The sequence below is a fragment of the Scomber scombrus genome, chromosome 4, assembly GCF_963691925.1.
Source record: "Scomber scombrus chromosome 4, fScoSco1.1, whole genome shotgun sequence".
Lineage (NCBI taxonomy): Eukaryota > Metazoa > Chordata > Actinopteri > Scombriformes > Scombridae > Scomber > Scomber scombrus.
In genome coordinates, this window is record NC_084973.1 from 25,836,864 (window position 1) to 25,857,506 (window position 20,643).

Sequence of the window (20,643 nt, forward strand, 5' to 3'; positions counted from 1 at the left end):
TATTCATCTTTTATTTTATTTGGGTATTCTGAATTTCTACATTCCTACCTCTGGTGTTTCCTGTAAGAAGTTTCCTGTTTTCTATTACTTTGTCTCTCTTTTTTAAATATAAAAATGTTCCTGTAGTTAATCTTTACATATTTTTATATCTTTAAAAAAAAAGGTTGTCTTCCCAACTAGAAGAGAAAAACTCAATTAAATTATCCTCAATGTCATGCCTTACTCCTAACCCTAACCCTTTTTTAATTGTAATATTATTATTATTCGTCAAGGATGTGTTTTTCCACTTGAATCAGTGAATCATTGACATACCAAAGAGATTTATAAGCATTTCATGAAGGGGTGTGGCTTAGTTTTTGTGAGGTTACGTAATTAAAGGAAAACGTGATCACGTTGAGAAACAGTGCAGCCAGTGGTGAACACAGAGTCAGACAGCAGGAAACCAGAGGAACATTTTGCTTACTGCTCTCACTTTTTATTTATTTTGTTTACATAGCTTAAGACATCCAGGGAGTCATTTTCAGAAAACAGAAGCAAACACAAAAGAAGAAGAAGTCAGCTGACAGGAGAGTGCTTTTTTATTTTTTATTGCGTCTTCTTTAAATGGAGAAGAGTCGCACAGGGGGGACAGACTCAGGAAGTGGCAGGTAAAGCGAAGAATGTGAAAAAGGCGACAATGTGCTCCAGAGAAAACAACGCGGAGCTGCAGCATGCATGTAAGTAGAGTGTTTTTTATGTGCGTGTTTTTGTATGCATGATGTGTGAACTCAGTCCTGGTTGTCATTGCGACGCTCCGTTACCAGGCACCGGATTAAAAACCCTCCAGAGCTGAGGAGGGTAAATAGGGGGAGGGGATCAGTGTCAGTGAAGGATGAATCTGTCCACTGTTAATGTTTTCATGTTGTTTTTTTCTCGCCCCCCCTACTTTCAGCGACCGATCCGGCTCTCATCCTGGAGCTGAAGACCAGGCGACCCCCGTCCTTAGAGGGCCGGGCGGGATGTGAGACCTGGAGCGTGGACTTCTCCCCGGACGGAGCCTGGTTTGCATGGTCGATGGGACACGGGATCGTCTGGGTGGTCGCCTGGCCTTTGGACTCAGAGTATGTGTTAGTTTACCTGTCCATTTAAAAGATGCATTCAAGTGTAGCTCGAAAATCCTGGTTTCGGCAAAGAAAACCATATGTAGATAGAATAAACCTTTAATTGATTTAATTGGCCCATATACCATACTACTTGTTTTTAAAAATTTACATAATTAAAATGATCCATGTAAATACATTATTAAATATAAATACATGAATGAAATGAAGCAAAACAGTTCTGCCATAAATTCTACATTTACAAATCTCGTTTTCACTTTGTGTTAGTATTGTCAGAAAAGTGATAATTCTACTCTATGTTCAGTATTGAGGTAATAGTGGGTGGTGGTGTACTGGAGTTGATTATATTGAATAATGTTCCTAAACTTTTGCCCACCCCATTAACATACACAAGGGAGATAAAATATTACTGTTCCTACACCTGTTCCTAATAAAGTGGGTGGTGAGGTACATAAATATATGATAAAATTACCCCACAGTCAAAGTGTAGGCTCAAAGTATCCAGCATGAAATAATTTGTTGAGACATGAAACTAATAATCCATAATTATAAGGCCTGCAATTAATTATTTCCATGTATGTATTGATCTGATGACTTCATTAATTAATTAAGTCAATGAAATGTGAAAATATAGTGCAGGGCATTCACAATTTGTCAGATCTCCGCCATGACTTCTTCAGTTTGCTTGATTTGTTAAACTAAATTTAGAAATTTAGAAAAAACCACCAATCGTCATGTTTAAGTTGTAAAGAAGTCTAACGGCTCCTGGTTATAATTGGAAAATATCAGATCAAACATATGAACAAACATTTGAGATACTTGAGTTGACTGTATTCTTTGCTACGGACGCATTTTAGTCAATACTCAACCCTCATGTTTACTCACATCCTCAGGGGAAATATGACAGTGAGTAAGTTGGAAAAACAGGTTTTGTGGGGGTTGCAAAGGCAATATTCTGTGACAAATCAACTTGTGTGACTCATTAAGTATTTAAATATTTTAAATGACCAGTGACAGTTTGCCAGATTATTGTTATTTGCACCGTATGAATTCTTATTTCATCTGATTTTAACATTTCCCACAGCACTTGAAGGCGGAATCACTTACCGTCTCCAGCTTTGCATGAGCATGTACATATGAGCTTTTATTATATCTGGATAATTGATGATCTTCTCTCCCACACAGAGACAGTCAGGATGGAGAGACCGACCGAGGAGACAAGAGTTTTAGCTGTGGTCACCCAGTGTGGGGACTCGCCTTCGGACCCAGACCCCCAAAATCAGCCGCAGCCTCAGCCGGCAGAGCTAAAACATCATCGAAATGGAAAAACAGTCTGCTTCTGGCCACGGGTTTGGAGAATGGCGTGATTAAAATCTGGAATGTGTTAACAGGTGAGATCCTTGTTGTTTCTGCTTGGCGAGGACGTTATCTGTGTTGTTTTTCCAGATAAGAAGATTAAGTATGTTTTTATGCACCTTCAGGCGAGGCTGTGTTTGATCTCCACGGCCACGAAGGCGTTGTGAGGGACCTTGTATTCCCTCAGAACGGGACGCTCACACTCATATCATCTTCTCGGGATAAGACCCTGAGGATCTGGGACCTGAATCAGAAAGGTGTGTGCATTGTTCACTAATGAGTAAGCTGATGTGAGGTCAGGTTTAGAGAGGTGTGGCGTTTTTTATGATCTCTTGTGATAACATAATTTTGAGCGGCGTTCTCAAACCATCCTTACTGATATCACTTTAATGTTTATTAATCACACAATGCAACAAAGACTGTTTAATCTTTGATTAGTTAAAGAAAATGGAGCATTTTGACTTTCAGGTTGAATATGATTCGACACCCATTAAAGTGTATTTGTTTATTTAACCCTCACGTTTTGCTCTTAAACTCCTTATGTTGTAATTTGGCTTCAGTGAAATGCCAGTGTGGTGTGAGAACCAGCTCACAGGCCTGCTAATCCATCCCAGAAAACATTTTTAAAAATTACATAATTGTAATCATTCTTCCCCGTTGACGCGTTGAAGGCAGGTGGAAAGATCTGACATTTAAGACTGTACAGCCATATTAATTATACATGAACCTACTGCTGTTACATCATACCTTTTTATGGACTTTACATGTTTCCTTACCATTAGTCCTTCTTTTTGGCCCATTGCTCATCGAGGCGAGGCTTTTCAGCCTGCTGACTAAATTGTCAGATGTCTGAGCATCCTTGAACTGTTCAAGGTGTGAAACTTTGCCATGAAACATGATGAAGCACGTTTCAAGGCTTTGCAAACTGATTTTAATCAATCTAAAGCCTCATGATATGCATTTCTTCCACGTTTTATCGCTGTGCAGTTCGACTGTACTAAACCCTCTGTTCAAAACGTGGGAAGTTCAAACAAGTGATCATATTTACACATGAGGGAGTCATGTTCTCCACCACTTCCTCAAGAACCGGTTATGTGAAAAGATTTCGTGTCCAGTTTGAATCTTTCTGGTCTGTGTTGTTCAGTTCAGTTAAGTTCATCTGTTTTCTGTCTGTTGCAGGCAAAAAGGTGCAGGTGCTCTCGGGCCATAAAGACTGGATCAGCTGCTGCAGCGTGTCATCAGACTGCAGCATGATTGCATCTGTCGGAAGGTTTGACAGAGTGAGTTATTTTATTTTAAATGTACGCTGCTTTGCATTCAGAGCAGAGCTAAGGATCATAATAACACACACATTTGCATCACTGTAGATGCTGAAGGACATTATTAATTGTTTCATGCATGCATTGTTTTTATGTATTAATTGACTTTTTTAACCTACTTATAGACTTGTTAGAGTTCAAAACTTCAACACTTCTAAATGTCCTAAATCTCCAAACTGTCAGAAATCATCCTGACATAACAAAGCTCTCTTTATTTCCCCCTTGATGGTTTTTAATCTAGATTTTCTGCATCAGTTCTGTGTCCAATCAGTGAACTTAATAACACCTCAGTTCTCTGGTAAGATTTCTCAGCAGTAGCTAAAACTGTCGCAACCATTACATGTGGGCAAAAGAGCAAATATTTAGCATTTCAGTTCTGGAAATTGGCCACTGATTAGTGTTGCACAACTGCGTTAGACTGCTTTTTTGTTAGTGTTAGTTCCTTTTACAACAAGGAAAGTTTTAGTTTCTGACCATTAGCCTGTTTATCTGGTCAGTAGAGCAACATATCTTGCAGTGGCTGATTGAGAGATTGCCTTTGGTTATAGCAGGCAAGGATGAAAGTGAAGGAGGAGTATTCCTGGATCTTAATTATCTTCATCCACTCCTGCGTTTTGCGTGTTGTTAGACTGACAGAAAGTTTAGCAGTTAGATTCTTTGTTCTTTGTGTGGAGCACCAGGGAGCTCTTCCCACTCTTGTCAAACTGTGAATTTGACACTTTCTCGTGTGCAGAGAAAAAGCGCTGAACGTAGGCAGCTTAACGTTGTGTAACACCAGACTTTAAGATCACAATCGCCCTCCAAACAGTTTGCTGCGTGTTTCAGCCTGTCCTGTTGACACTCACTGAATCAGTGCAGAATTACTGAGAGGCAAAAAGCATTTTTTGGCATTACAGCCTCTGAATTCATTTATATAGGGCGTATTGATTTTAAGCCTCGACTAAACGCATATTACCACTCCAAATAAAAACTAATCCTTACAGCAAGGATTAAAGACTAAGACTATTAATCCTTTATGATATTATCTTCATCAGATGGTGTGCCTGTGGAGTCTGCGCTCGTACATATTCATCAGGAACCTTACAGGAGGGACCCATAAGACCTTGTACCTTTTGTCTTCCTGTGACTTCTCTCCTGACGGGGCGCTGCTCGCCACCGCTGCCTTCAGCGGCTCCAGCTGGTGGATCGACCTCTGGGACCCTTACACCGCAGAGAAACTGGCCACTCTGGTGTAAGTTTTCACTCTGTTGCAGTCAATTAGTCGAATATGGGAGACAGCAACAGTGCCTGAGCCAAAATCTATTGTGTAATTGTTAAATGAGGAACGTGAGAAACATCTTAGCCGTTACATCTTGAGCCCAGATGTCAGTTTCTTTATATTGGCAGCAACTTTAAGCAGCTATCTTGAGAAGAGGATGATACTTTGTATGGTAAACATCAGCCACACTATCACTGTTTACATCTGATGCACTGCCTGAAAGTATGTCCAGGTGTGCAGGTCTGTTGTGAAACCCGCTCCTCGATTCATATCCTTACATTGTTGGTTATCTGTTTGTAATGTTGGCACAGAGACTACTTTGAAGATTACGGGCAAAACCAGATCTCATCAATACAGTTCTCTCCTAACGGCTTGAACTTGGCGATCGTGACTGACGACAGGTGAGTCATTTATTAGTTTCATCTTCTTTATTCTTCTTCTTTAAATCGCACATCATGTAAGTACATCTCGCACTGGACAAAATGATTTTATATCCATGTGTTATGTTTGCAGACCTCTTCGGATCTGGGAGGCGGGAAAGAAAGGGATGGTGATGCAGACGAAGACGGACCGAGACTCTAATGGGCTCTGCTGCAACTACCATCCACAAGGCGGAGTGGTCGCCACTGGGTAAAGATCCTCCTACATTTGTCCTAATATTACTCCACTTACTTCCAATAGACTTGAAGGTTGGCTATTTAACTTTGTAGCCTGCTCCTTTTCAATGGGACGATGGCTGCATTCAGCTTGGATTCAATTTAATTTAATGGTGGTTACAGTGACTTCCATCAGTGAGGTGAAACTATCAAAAAGCGTCTCAAACTGCTCCTGCAGCATAACCCACTCATCTGCTCACCATCCAAATGAAACATGCTCCAAACACAGATATTTTCATCAAAGCATAAATCTAGAGCTGAGTAATAATCATAATCTGATGAATTAATGAATCATGAAAGCTGTTGTTAAACATTTGCTGGTTCAAATGTGAGAGGTTGCTACTTTTTTGGTTTCATATGACTGTATTTTAATCTTTTGACCGGCTGGTCAGACAAATCAAGCAATTTGAAGATTTTACATAGAGCTCTGAAAAAAGCTTAGAGGGCATTTTCACCATTTGTGACATTTCTAGGATCAGTTTATGAACAGCCAATAAATTAATCTTTCATACAAATAATTATCAACTGCAGCATTTAGCATAAAATAAGGCTAATTACACTCTGTGATCCATTTTATTCTTAATGCAAAACCCTCTGGAACTTGTGTGTATTTGTTTGCACTTTATTTTAAACCCCCATATTTAGCGGCCATATATGCAGTATATGAATTAATCATTTCTCAATATATTTATCCATAAATACATACTCTTCCTGTGGACATCCATAAGTATGAATGCCAATGAAGTACAACAGTTGTAATAACAGAAAATGTCCTCATAGAAGTTATAATTGTTGCTAAAAAAAATATTATATAATTATATATTATAAATGTTCTTACATCTGTATGCAACTACATTATTGTGTGTTACAATACCAATAATTGAATGTGTGTATAGTGCTTATAAATACTAAATAGAGTGAGATAAAGTAAAGAGTAAACTTTTAACATAAGCGCCTGACTTTTACAGTGGCTTGTAGTGCTATATACACTGCAAGATAAGAAAATACAATCTAATATACAAACATCAGCACATGAAGAAATCACCACCGCTTTGACATGTAAAATGTATTTAGCAAAAAAGAAAAACAGCTAAAACATTTTAAAAAAGCACTTGAGTGTTAAAGGTCATTATTAGGCTTAATGGAGAGGGAAAAAAAGTAGTTTGACTAAACTCTCTATTGCAGCTCTGGATCGATTTTTCTTACTATTAGTTTGTCACAGAGCATACAGTACTATATAATAAACAGAAATGGTAAAAGACACATCCACATTTTTATTTCTTTGCATTTTGTCTATTTGTATGTTTTCTGCAGTGCATTCAGCCCTATCGCCCACTACATATCTGTATCATAACCATCAAGGTTTTTCTCTTCTGGCAGAACGAGGGACGGCCATGTGAGGTTCTGGAGGGTTCCCAGGACGGTGCCCAGCCTGTGCCACCTGTGCCGATCCATCCTGCGCCACTCAGTCTCCACGCACCAGATGGAGCCGCTGCCTCTTCCCAAGAGGATCCTGGAGTACCTCACTTACCGCAACATCCCTGACCGCCTCAAGACCTGCTGCTCCTCAGATGAAGAGGACTGGCAAAGTTAAACCAGAAATGTTTAAACACAATGTAACCACTGACATTTACAGCGAGTGATTGTTATACACTGTCTCATAATATTAAAAAAAAAAGAGGCATATTTTGTTTGCTGAACACAAGATGCTTTTAAAGCATAAATATAGCACAAGGAGCATCTCATAATTTACCTTAGATGTAACATTCCTACACTAAGAATTTCATTTATTGCACAACTTCTGTAAGATGCATAAAATTAATTTTAATTTACTTATTTGACTTGAATATTACACTTTTATATACTGTTAATTTATTGTGTAAATATCAAATGTATATGTATTTCTAATCCCTGGGTTTATCATCATAGAGCAACTATGATCACATGCACTACTACTGTAACTGCAGATGTCAATATAAAAGAAAACCTGGATATATAGGAAATAGTTTTATTAAACAGATTCAAACACATGTACATGTCCCAGATGTATTCTTACATATGGTGGATGAATTTGTGGAGTTGATCCAAGACATAACACAATTAACAGTTTTCCAAGTCTGTATTTAAGTGCCAAAGGGCGTATCTTTGTAGGTACTAGTTACAAACAACTGCCTTTCATTGTTCTCAATTTTACGCAGATTTTAGTGAGTCAGATAGCTGCTGGCACGTGTGTCAGAGACATCTGCCAAACTGTACAAAGTGTGGAGTAGAGGTGGGTAACATGCGGTGCACACATAAAGGACTAAAGTATCTGCTTTCTTCATAAACAAACACATGATTTCTCATCTTAAAAAAAGAGTGCTTATCAGTGAAATCATTTGTCTGGAAAAAAAACAAGCTATTATCAGTTCTTGCTGGCACTGAAAGATAGAGATACTTCCAGGATGAAAAGGGGACAATTGCAGGACTATTGCCAACCTTTTCCACTTCATCTTTCTTTGTTTTTTTTTTATGTAATGCTATGATCCGCTTGTTTTGTATTCTAGCATGAACAGAAGTAAAGGTTGCTACCAATTTAAAAAGTTTATTGTGGGGTATCTACGAGGCCTCGCTGACCACCAGGTCTCTCACTGCCTGGAAAGCTGCGACCATCGAGCTCAGCTGGATCTTCTCATTGGTTCCTGAGGCGAGTCTGTGTCTGAGGAGGGGACACACGTTTGTCAGGAGTGCAAATACAACAATTCAACATCTTTATGAAATTGATAATACGTCTTTTGAATTAACTGTAAGTGATGTAAACTTCCATTATGTTTCTAAACATTTACATGAAGAAGCAGCAGTGTTTTCACTTACTCAATGTCAGCCAACTTGATGAGCAGACACATCCGAACATCTGGGGGAAAGTCAACTGGAAGGGGAAAAGAAATTACTCACTTGCAATTAAACACTGATGTGCGACTTTAGAATTGCAGATTATCATCAACTAGACTGAAATCTTATATATGTGAACAGAGCAGTGGGAATTCACCTACAGTTAAAGACATCTGCCACAGCTAAGACTGCTATTATAATGGGTTTCTAGAAGCAACTAAAAAGTTAAATGAACAACCTTTTATTTAAATCAGTCATCACCAGCTTAACAGGGCTCTTACCTCTGTGTATAAGCAGGTGAACCTCCGTGAGGATATCATGCAGGGCCAAGCCTTTCAAAGTCTTCAGCTGAAGGATCTCTGTGATGAAGGTGTTAAAGAATCTAGACTGGGATTTGTGGGTGTATTGTGTTTTTTGGCCACTTGGGGGCAGCAGAAACAAGCTGTGAGGACCACACTGACATATCATCACCTTCTGAGCAGATATTTGGATTTGCTAGCAAAATGTTGCTTACTTGTGGACAGCAGTTACATAATTATTAATTTGGAGTCCAGTTTTGTTTGGTGCTGAGCAGGTGGTGTAAAGTAGACTTTCAGAGCTTTTCCTCTAAAAACCATCAACCAAAACAGTGAAGTTGCATCTGAACAGCTAAACAATGAGCTCTTTAATTCACTAACACTACATATTGTAATTTGACACACTGTTTTAATCAAGTATAGCTACTTTTAAAAAGTGCAGCCAATCATTCAATCATCCAAAATGGATAATGTAGCTATGTAAATGTGTCTAAGTCTTAATTTTCTGCTTCAAGATCCATATAAAAGTCAAATGCTCGTGTTTAAAATGCAGTTATTATCTGCCACATTTAAGGTGAAAGATACGGTTGTAAGCTGCGGTGAAGTCTTTGTTGAGGGACCAGTCGAGGATGTTGGCTATATCGGAGCGGAGTGGGTGACCTGTGCAGGTGTACACTGTATCCTCAGTGACCTTTCCATACGCCATACTGGTGCTCTGAAATCACAAACTTAAGTTAGTACACTCTACTGTCTGGATGATGCTTCTTTAATCACATGAATGTGTAAAAAAAGACATGCTTTGTTTCAGCTCTTTTAGTGCACAATAGGAATCAAGTGCTAGAAAACTTGAAGCTGAAGAGAAGCTGGAGAACACAGTGAGAATGATCAGCCTTTAATCCAACCTGCAGTATGTTGAGTGATCTTCTCATATCTCCTGATGATAAAGTCACAATGGCCTTCATTCCATCTGGAGTTATGTCAACACTGCCAGAAAGAAACAAAAAACAATACACTCTTTAAAATCAAGAAAAAACTGTCTCACTTGAGTTCTGACATTTTCATATTCAGTTTCACGTGAATTATATTTAACCATAATGCACCATAAATTATGACTTTGTTTCAAGTTGTATTTATTGTTGTTTGTGTATTTTTATTAGTTTTTCTATCATCTCTTCTTTTCTTGACAATCTGTTTCTTTCTTTTTGTATATTTTGAACAGCAGGGGAACATTTCACTGCTGTTGTCTTGTATAATGTGTATGTGACAAATAAAACCTAAAATGTGATTATGATCAAGCTAATTGGTTTCTTCAAACTCCCACCCGCTAATTTGTTTTATTACTAAGCACATTTTAGGCCCTTTTTTCCCCATTAACCACATTGATTTCACAGCAATACAGCACACGTTTGGTGCAACCTGCCCAACAACGACAAGGTAAACAAAGTATTTTTTGTTTTGTGCTGTGAAAAAATTCCCCTGCATTGCATATTTCTCAAACTAGTATCATATTAACCAGCAGTGTAAAGGCCAGTTGATGCTGCCAGTGTTTTTGGAGTAACATATCATAGCACTGGTAGTTTTTTTAAATTTAGTGACATTAAGAAAACAACAAGGAGCTCTTAGAAAATGTTTTCTACCTCAGATTTTTTTTAAAACACACATGGAGAAAAAAACCATCACTCTAACACATACTTCTCCTGCTGGACTACGTGCTCCAGGCGGGGGATCATCTGGTCCGGGGACAACGGGCCGAAGCGAAACCTGGTGCAACGCGACTGCAGTGCCGGGATGATCTTGGACAGGTAGTTGCAGATCATACAGAAACGAGTATTTTCTGTGAACTTTTCAATCACTGAACCAAAGAGAGAGAGATGAGAGTTAGAAATCACTGTAAAAAAAAGTTTTAAAAAAGTAGTGAATAATTAAGTGTGTCCAAGAGAGCAGTATGTTGGTTCTCAAATCTACATAATATAACATTTTGGTTTGGTAATTTTTGCCAAATAACAACTATATTTCAAATTGTGGAATTTTCTGTTCAGCAATCACGTGTAACAAAGTTCTAAACTCTCTGATTGGGACATTTCAGCAGTCAGATACTGATATTACACTCTGAATATAATATATTGATTAAATGTGCATGCCTCAACTAATGTGTCCAATAATATTCTGTGACTGATGTCTCTGGAGAGGCTGAATATATACATCACAATCCACAACTTGGGGATGGAGTAAAACCCATGCAATTTAATATGTTGTAATATCTATGTAATTTTTTAAACTGTGATAAATGAAATCTTATTTAATGTTTTGTTTTTATTGTGTTATATTTTATATATTTGTATTAAAACAAATAAATATTACTAGATTAACACCATTTGAAGACACACATAACTTTACAAATTAAAACATTTTAAACAAAATAAATGAGCACAAATTATCATCAGATGAGTTCATGTTAAGACCATAAAAAAAGGAAACATAATACAAATTTCAAGGCCTAATAAAAGGTTCTAATTTCAACCAGAATCTAAAATCTAATCAGCTCCTCACTCTCCTTCAGATACTAGATTTTATAAAAATGAATATTAGGGTGTACCAGCAGACACACGGCCAAATTGTCTGGCTGCTCAGCGAGCCGTGCAGCTCTCAGTGGGTGACGCCCGGCCGAACAGATGGCTTACCTCGCCGCAGTGCATTCTGGGCATCCTGGGTCATGGCATCAGCCTCGTCCAGTATCACTAACTTGAAGCCCTTCCTGGAGGACGAGAGGGACAGAGAAAAAAAAAAGGAGGAGCGGTTAAAATGATTCCCTTTAAGTAACAGTAGAAAATGGATAACTGTTAGGGATCAGTCTTACTTGAAGATGGTCCTGGTGCTGGCAAAACTCAGAATGGGGCCTCGTACAACATCAATACCTCTGTCATCTGAAGCATTAAGCTAGAAAACAAAGTTAGTAAAATATAAATATTAATCAACAAAGTCTCTTCCATGAACTACAAAAAATAAACAGGTGACAAAGAGAAGTTAAAGTCTTCACATCGCTCTAAACTAAAAACTTGTGATGTACAAGTTGAGGCATACCTCCAACACCATGGAGTTGAACTGTTTGTCCTGGTACAGCTGCTTGGCACAGGCGAGGATGGTGGAAGTTTTACCCGTTCCAGGGGGACCGTAGAACAAGAGATGAGGAAGTCTGTCCTCGCTGATAAACTTCTGGACTGATAAGACGAGGAACAGTTGAATAACAAAAAAATAAAACAAAAAACAAGGAAAGAAATGTGAGTGTATGAATATGTGGAGTTCCTTTTTAGACTGAATGTAATCTTCGAGTTTAGTAGTAGAGAGCTGCAATGTGATTTAAAACATAAAGAAACCACATACTGAAAGTTAGAAAGTTGTAGCTTTAGTATTAGCTGCCTACTGGCCTTAGACTAGTGGAATAAACATGATTGATAATTGTTGCTATTAGGACGGAGCCAAAAATACAAAAATAACAAGAAATGTGGAACATGCACACCTGAAAAATAATGACCTTGCCAACAATCATCTTTTAAAGTAGAGCTGCAACTTTTTATGTGAGACTAATTGTTCAGAGTTCAGGAAAAAAGTTAAAAATGTCAACATTTCCTGATTCCAGCTTCTAAAATATGAATATCTTCTGATATCTTTATTCTTCTATGATAATAAATTCAGTATCTTTGGGTTATGAACTGTTGGTCGGGACAAAAGAAGAAATCTGAGGATGTAACTTTGGGCTTTGGGAAACAGTGATCGACATATTTCACCATTTGCTGACATGTTATAGACCAAACAACAAATCGAGAAAATTATCAACAGATTAATCGATAGTGAAAATAATCATTAGTTACAGCCCTATTTTAGAGAGTCTTGTAAATTTTACTGTCATAAAGCTGAAGCTCACATTTGAGTCAATATTCAAAAACTGAGAAAACTGAAGTGACAGCAGTGAAAGAACACACCATTGATTATAGAAATACTATGGATTTAACATGATAAGTTTCATCACCTGAACTATTTTAATGCTTATTTATTTCCTTTTAATTGTTCTAATATTGATAAACAGCAAAGATGAGAGTCAACAACACTGACTGCAAAAGAAGCTCACTTCAAATATTTAGCTGTTAAATGACTTTGTAAATCATGTTTGTGTGCCATTTTCTCAAGTTATAAATGTGGCAAAACATTAAAACAATGTTAGATAGATAGATAGATAGATAGATAGATAGATAGATAGATACTTCACAGGAGGTTGCTTAGTTTACAGCAGCAACATCCACACATAACATCACACAGGACACGCAGTCCATACCACATACTTACTGGTGCTTAGAATATCTTTGTGTGAGATCAGGTCATCAAGTTTCTGTGGTCTGTATTTCTCAACCCTAAAATATGAGACATAAAACAAAAACACAAATTAATAACATTATTTTCGATTACGGTAAGTTTGGATAAGTTATAAACACAGCACAATCAGGACACAGCACTACAACAATCCAACAACACGAGTACACCATACAAACTCCATAGAAAACATGCAGAATTATACACATATGTATTATTAATGACAGTAAATAAGCCATAAACTCTGACTAAAGTTGGGGACTTCAAATCTTGTGGTGCTAATTATAACGGCATCTTTATATTCCACTAACCATCAATACATCTCAATAAAATCTCAAAATCATCACTGTCTCACGGTGGACGCTGCAGCATTTCCGACAAGAAAGGTTTGTGATCAGGTGGCAAATTAACGACGTTTAATGACGAAAGTACATTACTATTATATGTTATATATGCCGAATTAAAGAGCAGCTCGTATAGCTCCAGATTAAGTATTCATATTTTGCATTTGAGATTAATACCCAGTTGAAGACAAAAAGAAAACACATGTTAGCTGCTTAGCTTCAATCCACACACTTACTTCCCAGGTTAGCTGGCTAGCACTACTGTACTTACTTTATTAGAGATAAACGACATTACACTCACCATGGTAAATTTACAGCCTTTACTGGTAGAGGCGCTTTACTGGTAGAAGCCATGTGTCCCCGCTGTTAAATGTGAATTTAGCTCTAAACTAATAAATACTTTTAGAGTAACTTTACTCTACGTTTGCTGTTTGTTGGTAGCCGCGTTTGGCGCGCTAGACGACAAAACGTGCGTCAACGTCACGACGTAAAGCCAATGGGATGACTGCCGGCTGCTGTGGGCGGGTTCTCAGTGACGTCACTGTCCACTGTGAAAATAGTGTGTGGCAAAAATAATATAATGTAATATAGTATAATATAATATAATATAATGCGTGACATAAATAATAATATAATATAATATAATATAATATTTTCTCTCTTGTTTTATATAATTTAGGATTACTTTGTGTCTTTTACTTTACGTTTTAGCCTGTTTTACTATTTGGCTATTCTGATATTGTTTTTATCTTTTTTTTTTTTTTAATGTCCTGGTTGTTTTCCTTTTCGTAACCCAATTTGTATGTCTGGTTTTACATCATCACTTTTACTCTTAGTTGTTTTATTGTCTTATTTTCCTCTCTTTTCCTTTTAATATCCCTTCTAGCTTTTCTGGTTTTACGAACTTTATTCTATTGGGACCTTATTTGATTATTTCCTTATTATATATATTTTTAAATATTCAGATGAATCTTTTATTACCTTTTATTTTATTACATCATGATGTATGAAAAGTGCTTTACAAATAAAGTTTGATTGTTGATTGATCGATATTGCTATAAGCATCACAACATCATGGCAAATTTCAAGGTTTGTTACCTTCTTGGCGGCAATAAACCTTGTTCTGATTCTGATTTAATGCTGTTAAAATTGAGTTTATAAGACTCGTTTCAGTATGCTGTTCTCTTTCCCTTTAGCATGCAGTCTTTGCAGCTTTGTTGGACACAATGCTGGCTGAAGTCTCTGCAGGTGACACAGAGAAAATGTCATAAAAATGTCCTATCACTGTTCCCCCCTGCCTCATGGGAGATGACATCGCTGCGAACAGTTATGACCCCTCTCTGCTGGGATCCCTTCCTCCAACCTACTGTAGAAAGTAAGTTGTCATGGGTGAGCCCCATAGTGATTTGATAAAGGTGTACAAGACCAGGAATAAATCATCACTGTTATGATAATAATAACACTTTTAATTTGTACTGCACTTTTCAGTCATAATGAAACTCAAAGCTACCATACCAAAAGTGTATCTGACAATATGAACAGTGTGTGTCCTATTGTGTAAAAGTAAGTAAATGCCAAGTATTTTTGGACATATTTAGGCATTCAGTGTTTACTTTCCACTGCAGCACAGACACTATATACCACAATACACTTGCATTACATAATTGAACAGAACAATATGATATAATATGATTTGATTTTGTTTTTTCTGACTGGAATACAGAGGACAATGAATAAGAGGAGGTAGCGGTAGTCTGGAGAAGTTATTTTTTCATTCAATAATTTAACCTAAGATTCATTGTGGGGATTTAAATTATACACACAAGCCTCCAAAATAATATTATTCCACTTACTAGCCTTTACAGTAGTGATTGTGAGATCCGGTCGAGGATTACTCTGATTTTAAGATTAACTTTAATTATGCTTAAATTTAAGATTCATTCTTCTCTTAACCGAAATGTGTATTTTGTGTGAAAAATCAAAATGCATATGGATAAATATTAAGAAAGTGACATTTGTGTCTTTGGTTGTTGGCACAGCCCAAAACTGACATGACCTTTTTCTCCAATATTATCTTTTTGGCAGCGCAATTTAAATCATGTCAATTTGTCAAATGCACAAAACACAAGAGGACCTCCTTAATCCAAAGGTCTTCAAAGTCTTTGAGTTTGTTTTGGATTGGTGTTTTTATCTCTTAATGTGCAGTGTGTGATTTCAGATGCAGCAGGTCCTACATGTTATCCTCTTATGAGTTTCAGATCATTTGCATCAGATTTTGCTTTTAGCTTTTTGATGAGAGACAAAGACAGTGTCACGCATTTCTTTACTGACTTTGGGATAATTTTTCATGATGTCAATAGTTCATTACAGTATTTCAAATTGATATTTTTTAGTAATATGGAGAATATTTTCTTAGAACAACACTGTGATAACAATCAAATATCAACATGCCTAAAAGGTGCAATGTATTTGCATTAGCATTTGGAGTTTTACCCAATAATTTAGAAGTGGTTCTCAACCCTTTTGGCTTGTTGAGTTTGTAAAACGAGGCAGTGTCTACTGAGTGACTATTATCACCATTAATTACTGCCATGACATTTATGAGCAGTTCAAGAGTGATTTTTCACTTTTTAGTGGTCTGATATTGTGAAAATATCCAATATTTAAAAAGAATATAAGCCCAATAAAAAAGTGAGAATATGTAAACACAATTTAGTGTTATAGAAATAGATTTTTTAAAAATGTATTCCTCTTGAGTCATTTTGTCTTATGGTCCCTTGGAGGGGGCCTTTCCCCAGGTTAGGAACCTAATAGCTAGGAATATGTAGAACATTTCAATTAGGCATTATAATTTGATATTTGCCATTTATTTTATTTTTTTAACTACGTAATCTTGTTTTGTAGTTCTTGGTTTTGATCATGCCAAGATCTCTTTATTGTTTTCTAAATAGCTTCTCAATGAAAACATTATATGGGATGAAAAGTGAAGACAAAATGACTTAAGAACCTAATACTAGCCTATAAATAGATGTCAGGTGTGTGTAGGATGCAGGTGAGTGTGTGTGTAGGTGTACTGTATGTCAATATACATATCTCATCATTAAACACTAACATAGCCCCCGGATCTTTCCTCCAGTCCAAACATGTGAAAAAGTATTGCTCCTCGTCCAAGCCTGGAGACTGAAGCAGTGAGCGCCATCATCGCTGCACTTGGCGCGCAGATCTCGCGAGATCGTCTCCTTACGGCGGCGCCTGGGCGATGCGATGCTGTTGCTGTGGGTTTGATTGACAGGAAACATGTCGGTGTGGTGGGAGCGAACCGGGATGCAGCTGCTGGCAAGGGAGACAGGGAGTACCTGCATCCAGTCCACACATCAGCACCTTTAAAAACCACCAGGCTTCCCCCTCTGATACGTCTGCTTGTGATGCGCTGAACAGCTTCTCTCTCTCTCTCTCTCTCTCTCTCTCTCTCTCTCTCTCTCTCTCTCTCTCTCTCTCTCTCTCTCTCTCGCTCTCTTTTTCTTTTTTTAAAACATCCATTTGAAACGAGAGGGGGGCACCCAATGGATGCTGTGGCGAACCGTGCAGTCCTGCTTGGTATCTTCATATTGTGTTTGATTTAGCCTGCAAGCAGAGACACCTTTGATGAACCAGCAGGAACTAGGAGGACTGTTGTTGCAATGGAATCGACTCTCTCTCGGCTCAAACCCCGTCTGTAAACCCACAGCATCTCGTTTCATGGCGTTTTGCAGGTTGCTCCGTTTCGTGGGCTTCTCCACGTTTCTTTTCTGAATTATTCTTATCTTCTTTTTTTTTTTTTTTTTTTTCTTTGCAGGGGGGGGTGGGTGGGTTTTGGTTTGTTTGTTTTTTTGTTTTTTGTTTTTTTTTCAAAGTGCAAAAGGGGAAAATAACGACCACCGCTCGCAAAACTATGAACGAGGAGATGACAAAAAGCGAGGAGCAGCATCTTAGTTTGCAGAAAGCCTTGCAGCAGTGCGAGTTGGTGCAAAATATGATAGACATAAGCATTTCTAGTTTGGAGGGTTTACGGACCAAATGTGCCACATCCAACGACTTGACACAAAAAGAGATACGAACGCTGGAGGTAAGCAACCCCTCTGAGAGTGGGAATGACTGAATATCTGCTGTGCATCTTCATCTAAATCAATACGGGGGGCTGTCACCGTCGGTTATTTCTTTACATGCATGGAGGCCTGTGCATATTCCCCCCTCACTGCTCACTTTCCAACGATAAAAAACTGCTGTCTTTTTTATTTTCTTCTTGCTGTCATTGCATTGATGTGCAAAGATGTTTCTGCTAAAGCTCAGTGCCTATCTGTTTTGTGCAGTGCAATAAATCAAGAGGCTATACGGGGCTGCAGTGGGCTGTTATAGACTTGCGCATTCTGCAGGTGGCGGAGAGAGAGAAGGTGGTTCTTCTCCATCAGAGTGATATCTGAGGCAGCCGAGGCCTACAGGCAGCCCGTGTTTACAATCCATTATGCCAGCCTGCGCATCTGTCCTCGCAGCGCATCCAGGCCCCTGCCGTTATGCAAGGCGAGGAGATAACTGAATTTGTTACAAAATATCGTTATCCACTTAATTGACCTGTGGGGTATTCCATAAATTGCGTTACGTAATGGCCATACCTCGGTGTTGTGGTTTTTTTGAGATATGGGGTTTTTTGTGGGGTTTTTTTTTAGACCACTTATAATCCAACCCCTCACCAGTTGACAGGCTGTTACAGGACATAAAAAATGCCATAAAGTGCGATAAGGTCACTGAAAACTCACTATTGAGCAGCGCAGACACAGCACAGCATTAAGGACCTGTAAGAATGTTATTGATGCCTCAGGAGATTAAAACAAATACCATTAAGTCCGATAAGGTCGCCATAAAGTCACCACTGAGTATCTGTGTGTGTGCCATCAACACACTTTAAGTCCCAGGGGGAATATAATTGAGATATTACATAAAAATACCATAAAGTGCAGTCACTTGTGAGTGTCCCACACTAACCCCAAACCTGAAGGAATATGGGCTATAGTAAATTATAAAATATAGAGAAATATCAGATGTTTTTCTTTATACAAAAGTTAAGTGTTTTACAGACAGGGAACAGGGATGTAGTGATCTAAGAAGAAGAGAGACAACCAATACGAAGTAAAAATGTGCTGCCAGCAATGAACAGGCATGTTCACTGTATTCCCTAAATGCTTTGCAAGGCATTCTGGGTACTGGAGTATTTGTGTGTAACATTAGAGAAGTATTATTTTCATGTTACGACATATTAACAGTATTTGTAGATATTTGTGCATAGATTTTTTTAAACTAAGTGGGTACATTTTAACATGATATTACATTTTGGTAAAAATGGATAAAAGAGAGGCTTATAATGTAACTTTTAAAAAAAAGTTTGAAATCATAACATCTGAGGCATAAATTTTCAGCATGTGCGTATACATATCTGTATGGTTTGTTTCACATCTTTGTGCTGCAGGGCTGACAGCTCTTAGGGGTAAATCAGCACCAGCCTGATAGTGTGTTGTTCTTTTTAGGGTTGAGGGTTTATTTAATGTCCTGCAAATTAATATTTGATTTCTTACCTTGTGAACCATGAAGTTAAAGGTCCCTTGCAGAGTTTTTAACACTATTGGTGCTGTAGGCTGTTTTGATGTGTTAAACAACTGTAGAGGGCAGTAATACAAGAAAGAAATGCAACAATACAGGTTCCAAAACAGTCATTGTTTATCTGTTTATCTGATCTATTGGACCGTAGGCATGGAGTATAATGCACTAAGAGTGTTTTAGTCACACATCAATAGAAGAACATCTGGCTTCACTCTGTAGCTCTTTAAAGTGACACTGCAACACTTCCTTAGTAGAAAAATACATTTCACTTTATTATTAATATGCTTTTGTTGCCTCTACAGCGTAAACAAAGCTAGAATGATCTTCCATGTTATTGGATGCAAATTACCTGCTAACCAAAAAAGCCCTCTTCTGTGCAGCCAAAGCAAATGAAGTTCAGACTGACTATGTGTACATGCTTGTAGTAATTTGACAATAGACTTAACATACACTTGAATGCTATTAATACTTCAGTTGCTTCAGTTGAACCTCACTAGCATTTTGCTAAGTAAACCCAAACAACGTGTTTTACTAAAAGTAGCAGAAGACTTTTTTTTCTTTTCTGTTTTTCAAGCACAGTACCAGTCAAAAGTTCAGACACAATTTCTCATTCAAAGGAATGGGAAAATGTGTCCAAACCTTTGACTGGTAATATATGGGTCCTGTGGCATGGCTTATCGAGAAAAATACCATTTAATTCTGCAGCCACTTGGGAGCAGGAGAACTTCACACTTAGGCCTATTTTAAGTGTTAGCAAACAGTTACAGATTTACACATTCAGCAGACACAGAGCAACATTAGAATTAATTTGAAGTTGTTGTTGGCCACCTAAACTTTCTCTTTAGCTCTTTTAGCTGTCTTTGTCGACTCCTAAAAGAAACGTATATGTCTCTTCAGGTGATGCAGGTTTATCACTGCGTGAGTTTGTGGGTTGTTAAACCAAAAAAATGTGGTAAAAGAGGATGAAGGGCTGAAGGGATCTGAGTTGTATGACAATTTTCTGTAGGTTTGTAAGGGACCCACTTTGAATGAAATGCAGTTAGGACCTATTCAAATGAAAATGGATTATTGCAGCTTTAAATAGTCAAATACACAACTTCAGTGCTTGCTGTAGGTTAGTCTTGCTATTTTTGCATCCACGTGATTCACCATCGAAAGTAATCTATTAAACTATTAAACTTATTAGAAATTCACCCATTAGATATTCAGAGACACCTAAGTATATCATAAGGATAGAAAATGCATAGAAATTCATAAAGATGACATAGATTTGTTTTTAGAAGAGTCTAACAGTCTAAAAGCTTCAAATAGCAGCAACGATGAATGAACTTCACCTGTTTCAACTGCAAAGTTTGGTGAAGTTAAATACAGTGACAAACATGCTGTAGCACTTTTCACAATACCTGTGTGAAAAGTAGTTTTTTTAATTATTAATGAACAGGCTTTT

The 20,643-nt window shown here is 37.7% G+C and overlaps 3 protein-coding genes across 4 annotated transcripts in view; 2 read left to right on the forward strand and 1 right to left on the reverse strand.

Moving 5' to 3' along the window:
* The first annotated feature begins 426 nt into the window (after positions 1–426).
* On the forward strand, positions 427–7,719 carry wsb2 (WD repeat and SOCS box containing 2). Its single transcript, XM_062416989.1, has 9 exons — positions 427–716; positions 932–1,100; positions 2,286–2,491; positions 2,582–2,713; positions 3,636–3,736; positions 4,810–5,006; positions 5,345–5,434; positions 5,547–5,663; positions 7,070–7,719. Exons 1-9 carry the CDS (start codon positions 677–679, stop codon positions 7,281–7,283), a joined length of 1,266 nt encoding a protein of 421 aa, XP_062272973.1. The 5' UTR covers positions 427–676; the 3' UTR covers positions 7,284–7,719.
* A 103-nt stretch (positions 7,720–7,822) lies between these two features.
* Positions 7,823–14,021, reverse strand: rfc5 (replication factor C (activator 1) 5). Its single transcript, XM_062416991.1, has 11 exons — positions 13,867–14,021; positions 13,198–13,262; positions 11,938–12,074; positions 11,714–11,793; positions 11,538–11,611; positions 10,549–10,708; positions 9,759–9,840; positions 9,442–9,571; positions 8,842–8,919; positions 8,543–8,597; positions 7,823–8,387 (listed from the first exon to the last, which is right to left on the reverse strand). Exons 1-11 carry the CDS (start codon positions 13,917–13,919, stop codon positions 8,288–8,290), a joined length of 1,014 nt encoding a protein of 337 aa, XP_062272975.1. The 5' UTR covers positions 13,920–14,021; the 3' UTR covers positions 7,823–8,287.
* Positions 14,022–17,496: 3,475 nt separating this feature from the next.
* ksr2 (kinase suppressor of ras 2) overlaps positions 17,497–20,643 on the forward strand; it is a 97,240-nt gene continuing 94,093 nt past the window's right edge. For both annotated transcript variants that reach the window (XM_062416986.1, XM_062416985.1), the window contains exon 1: positions 17,497–17,670. In XM_062416986.1, coding sequence (XP_062272970.1) covers positions 17,497–17,670 — 174 coding nt within the window. The remainder of the gene's footprint in view (positions 17,671–20,643) is intronic.